This window comes from Leuresthes tenuis, unplaced genomic scaffold (assembly GCF_036924035.1).
Source record: "Leuresthes tenuis unplaced genomic scaffold, fLeuTen1.0.hap1 SCAF_18, whole genome shotgun sequence".
Classification (NCBI taxonomy): domain Eukaryota; kingdom Metazoa; phylum Chordata; class Actinopteri; order Atheriniformes; family Atherinopsidae; genus Leuresthes; species Leuresthes tenuis.
In genome coordinates this window covers 10,547,783-10,553,455 of record NW_027325372.1, presented here as the reverse complement: position 1 = coordinate 10,553,455, position 5,673 = coordinate 10,547,783, and the positions used below count along the sequence as shown (strand labels likewise).

The 5,673-nt window shown below is 41.1% G+C and overlaps 1 protein-coding gene across 1 annotated transcript; it reads right to left on the bottom strand.

The window, feature by feature from the left end:
* Window positions 1–523: 523 nt before the first annotated feature.
* On the bottom strand, window positions 524–5,089 carry prcc (proline rich mitotic checkpoint control factor). The gene is made up of 7 exons (XM_072370016.1): window positions 4,328–5,089; window positions 4,180–4,227; window positions 3,450–3,938; window positions 3,093–3,185; window positions 2,766–2,912; window positions 2,122–2,187; window positions 524–1,689 (listed from the first exon to the last, which is right to left on the bottom strand). The coding sequence occupies exons 1-7, from the start codon at window positions 4,637–4,639 to the stop codon at window positions 1,603–1,605; spliced, it is 1,242 nt and encodes a 413-aa protein (XP_072226117.1). The 5' UTR covers window positions 4,640–5,089; the 3' UTR covers window positions 524–1,602.
* Between the last annotated feature and the right edge of the window lie 584 nt (window positions 5,090–5,673).

Below are 5,673 nucleotides of genomic sequence, written 5' to 3'. Positions count from 1 at the left end.
GTGTGCAGGTAGCTGCAGATGTGGTGGACACTGTTTTATAGGCTGTATCAGATGCAGCCGAGGAAGCTGGTAAAGACTCTGTTAGATGAGCTTCAGCCTCAGCAGGAACCACCAGAGCTGAGGAAACCACAGCAACCAAACAGGCAGCGCAAGACTCAACAACTCCACCAAGTGGAAGCCCACATAAAAATGAAAGGACACAAAAAATGTATTTGAGGAACTATACTGCAAAGTCTACACATGTGGTTTAAGTTAAAACAAAAATGCAATTTGCAAAAATACATATGAGATAACATTTTCAACTGAAACAGTAAATCATCTGGGTGTTTTATAATGTGGAAAATAAACGTTTTTCTGCTATCTTAGGGGTTTTTGATCCAGGGAAACAGTTATACTGAGGGCATGGAGTGTTATATAGCAGGTGAGTCCGCAGCATCACTGTCATATTAGTAATAAATGAAAAACTGCAGGCATGAAGAGGCAAGGACCCGGAAAACACACTGCTGCTGTGGAAAACTAAGAGTACTGATGGAGTATTGTCCGCCTATTGCTTTGGTAAAGGAAAAAAACAAATATACAGAATCACTACATCAACATCCATATAAAAGGTGTATTTGCAGGACGAGAGAGTTAGCGTAAACATGTTTGTTCATCAGAAAAAAGAAGCTGAATGGACAGTTCACTGCACCTACCCTCACAAACAAAGTTTTTTTGGATCTACAAAGAAGAGGTGAGAAACCAGAAAAAGCTGATGCAAGAAGAAAATACAGTGTGACAACTTTCTATCACTCCCAAGTGAAGTCTCCACTTCAAACGAACATGATCGACATACGCAGAGTCTTCACAGTAGCTAAAAGGTGATTAAACAGGTGTCCACTTAAAGATGGAGCCATCACAGGATGGATGCAGCTGGTTAAACTAGATTTCCTGTTTATTGTTAAAATCTGATGGTTTTGTGGTTTTTTTAAAAAAAAGTTCAAATTCAGGTACAAGTTTGGTTCTCTGGTAACTTTGTCTCCTGAAAAATAACAGCAGTGAAAATTCCTACAAAAATTATAACTAGAAAAACAAATTTGCAAACTTTTGTAACCAATTTAATGAGCGTCAGCAACGTAGGTTTCCTTGTGTCATTACAAAGTCTAATAAAAAATATTTGATGGGTCAGAGAACCAAATGTTTTTGTAGAGCGACGCTTTTTTTTTTTTCAAACCACAAACAAGAAGTCAGAGCTCAGATTACGTCATAATCAGGATACTTACACGTTCAAAAGGAAAAACACATTTATAATGGCCACATTAATGTTTCTGCCACTGGTGGCGGCTCAAAAACACTGGAGGGTATTTCTGTGGGGACAGTGTTTAGGAGGAGTAGCATCTGGGGCTGAATTGCAGATATCGGCAAACAGCTGACCAAAAGGACTTCTGAATAGTAACAGTTCGATACAATGCAGGCCGGAGCGCAGGAAGAAATATCAGGACAAGGTTTGTATACTTTTTTCTCCTAAATGCAGCGTTTTCTTCAAAGTGGGTACATTTGAAAATCCCTACTCTAAATTTCAGATATGGCGTTCCATTATGCCACCAGAGTCCACGGTTACAGCATTCAAAAACCATATTTGGCCTGGGTCTGCCGGCGGGTTAGCTTGTTTTCCGCCCAGTTGTTCTTCAGCTCCAGCTCACGTTCCTTTGCCTGAAGACAAAAGAAAGAATGAAATACAATCCAACAGTCTAACAAATGTGCTTTCGTTACACATTACAGATTTCTAAATCCTGTGATCACTGTGGGGTTTGTTAACAGCAAGAGGGCCGGACTACAAAATAAGAACCCCAGAGATACCAGACAGGAAAAGATAAAAACCCAAATACTAAATAGTTTACTTCTTTTTTAATGAAACAATCTTAGATTAATGTACACCGAATACAAGGGAAGGATAGCTGGATCAAGGATTCTGATGATGCAACTTCTGCCTGATCAAAAAGAAAACAAACAAAAAAAAAAAAAATCAAGATCCCGTTCAGACCCTGATGAACTGGAAGTCTTGGCTGACATCACCATGGGGGAAATTAACAGTATTCAAATGCACGAGTGTGATATGAGCCCTTTGTTTGGATGGTCGCTCACCTGGTGAATGAGATACGTTATCTGATGCTTTCGCCTCTGTTGTCCTGTGGGTTGTTCTCCTCTTTTCTGCAGAAAGGCCAAAAAGTCAGAAGTTACATTGAAATGTCACAAGTGCTTCCAATGAAACAGTGACACGTGGCCTGTTTTTATGTAAAAGAGTTGTACATCACTGCATAGCCATGTTTTAGATGGTTCTTGTGCAAGTATCACAGCCATTAGCATTTTTAATCCAGCCAAGTGGGTTACGTGTTTGGTTTGGTTTGTCTGTTGGTTAACATTATTACTAAGAAAGTTAGGAAATCATGTATGAGGTATGCAGTCTCAGACTGTTTGAGTTTGTGGAAAACCTAAAAGGAAAAATGTTTTCCCTGTCAAACGTTTCCATTGGAGATACTTTAAACTATGTTGAACTTTTTATGGCTGGAGGGCTTTAGGTGTTCCCAGCCTGAACTGAGTGCAAACCAAAAGCACACAAAGAAATACACCACCAGCCACATCTCAAATTAAACCCTTAACAAAACCATTTAAGGCCCAGAGCACAAACCTGAGAGCTCTTTTTTATTTTGTTTTTTTACATAAACCCCATCAACCCTCCCCATACAAAGCACTTGGCCAACCCAGCGACAGAATATAACAAAGGTCACCTTGCTAAAAGATTGCCGGGTCTGCTTTTCCTCAGTCATGCTCTTGGTCATCCACTGCTGATTACCACTCAGCTGGTCGTCCCCTTTGATCTCCAGAAACTTCACCTCCTCCTTGCCTCGATTTCTTTTCCCCTGCAGCCGCATGAACTGCAGAACAAGCAGAAAATAGCAGGTCGAAAATGCACACACCCTCTGTATGTGGAGCCATTACTGAGCATAGACTATAGAATTAAAAAGGCAAGTAAAGAACATACAAAAATATTTCAAATGTGTGGTTTCAAATGACAACAAAGGAGAAATATGAGGAAAAGGAGGTGCTCTTCTTACCGCTTCATCATCAAACATGGCAGACTGGCCCGCCTCCTCATTCTGTGCCTCTCCAAGGTTAGGATCTTGGTAATATGGCTCATTAAAGTATCCCTGCTCAAGAAAAAAAAAAAGAAAGAACACATAACATGATGCATTTGTTTAAGATTATTTTCATTCATTTAAAGTAGAAAATGATCAAATGTTAAACATGTGCAAAGAGGCCTTTCTTTTATCGGTCCAGGTGCATATTGGCATAGATTGGTTCAAGTTAAACTACTTCTTAAATAAAATTACTACACTGAATTTAAACCATCAGTCTAGTTTGCATTTGAAGCCAATCAGTAATCATGCATATGGGTATGAAGTCAGTGATACCTGAGGGTAAGCCTCTGGGCCTGCCATGGGTTGTTGATACTGATTATGTGGACCACCCCATGCCCCTGCTAAATCGTGGTTCCCCCCAAAGTCGAGAGGTGCGTCTGACTGTCCTGGCTCATCAGGTGCTGCATTAGGAAGGGGTTCAGCAGGGGCTCCTGGCTCAGGACCCAGGCTGGGGATGACATCAGGCAGAGGCTGGGGGCTCTCTCCAAAGGAAAAGTAGTTCTGTGGGGTTATATCCTCTTCATTGTCCTGGTCATCTGTGGCTATTTGTCGAGCCACCTGCAGGGCTGCGGACTTTGCTGCAGCTTTGATAGCAGAGGGAGATGCACTAGAACCAACCAGACCCTGAGCGGGAGCTCCAGGTTTAGGTCCTTTGGGCTCTTGTCGCTTAGTGAGTGTGTGAGGAATCAAAGGTCTGTCCATCTCCTTAACTGTTAGGTTTTTGGGTTGAGGCAGAATAGAGGACAGACCTGTACCTGCACCCTGGTGAAAACAGGCCATAGGAGTTAGGAGAAGTCTTAAATCAGAGAATGACAGCAAGATATAATGAAATAATGAATTGTCTGTCATTGATTCCTTATTTTCTTACATATTTTTAGCCTTAGCAAAATACTTTCAATATTTAGGGATAAAGAATAATAATAAGAAGAAGAATAAGAAGAAGAAGGTAGAACAACCCCTTGTGTAAATGTGGATGTTATCACACTGAGTGATTTTGTCTTACGTGAGCTTGTCGTTTCTTCTTTGTAGGTTCATCGTCGTCCGAATCTGACTATTAATAAAAGATTAACAAATGATGAATTACAGCCTCATGTCGTACCGCAGTAGTAACGATACGCATGACGAAACGTCTGAACTGGCTTGGTACTCACATCCTGTCTCTGGACCTGCGGCACAGCGATCTTGACAGGCTCTGTTCGTTTCCTCGGTTTAGGCAGACTGGAGAATAAGCCTCCTTTAGATGGCTGGGGATCTATACCATCTTTTGAAGTGTTGTCCCCTACGAAAGGGTTTGCTTTCTTCCCCTTGCCTGGTCCTGCGAACCCTCCTGCAGATCCACTTGTTTTAGGAGCAGGAAGGAGAGAGAAGAGGGCTCCTCCGCTTGGTTTGCTCCGTGCTGCCGCAGAGGTTGAGGTTTCCTCCGAGTCACTGTCATCACTGCTGGCATAGGCGACTAACGACATGTTTGCTGATGTTACCGAGGATTAGTAATCTACAGAAACTCTTGGACATGGATGACCACTTCTCCTAGAGTTGGTATAAAGAAGTCGAACTCACACGGACTTTTCGATGAGCTGAATTCAGTTAAAGGTACGACAATCTTTTCATTCACTCTAGCCTCAGTGATAGAATAATTACAAGTGGAGCTGTAGTATCAGGAAAAAAACTGCCTGGGTGAGCTGATTAACTAGCCAACGTTAGCTAGGCCACCGCAGGAAACGTTATCAGATGACTGACCGTTTCTTTAAACACATTAAGTCCGTCTCAAACTATTAAAGCACATAAAGAAGCATCTGCTGTGTTATTTAACGTACAAGGCGACACTTCCATATGTTGTTTCGCCAACAGACCTCGCTTGTTAGTCCCTGGACTTCATCAAAACATTCGCCTCCACCATTCGTGATTGAGGACAAGGCAACTGCGCAACTTTCTGCGCATAATTTTCTTCTTCCTCTGTTCAATTTTAGTAGATATTAACGCCCCCTAGTGGGCCCGGTGTGAATCAAAATCAGTTAACTGAATATCTGTAAATGTAATTCTTTGATCCTGGTATGTATCTGTAAAATATCTTTGGGAGAAACTGAACTGATCAACAATCAGTGACCACTCACTTCTGAAAAATGGGGTTTAGTTCAAGTTTCAAGAATTAACAGTGCATTGTAATGAAAATTTATCTGGCAATGAAGCAATTAGCACAGTGCGTAACTCAAAGATTTCTGCGTCTGTAAACTCTAGAAATGGAAACTGATAATTATGCTCACAAGTGTATCGTCTTGATCAGATCATTTGATGATGCACCTCTTGCTCTTTGCAGTCTTGGCAACAGAAGCTTTGCTGGTGTTGTTGTCCTGAAATGATCTATTCACAATAGTGACAGTCCAATCAATGAGCTCCAAATGACAGAAGAGTCAAATACACAAAGACTTAGACTAAGAAGGTTCATATTCAGTTAAATCTAGTTATCAAAAAATAATAACATTTTTTTTACGTTGACTTA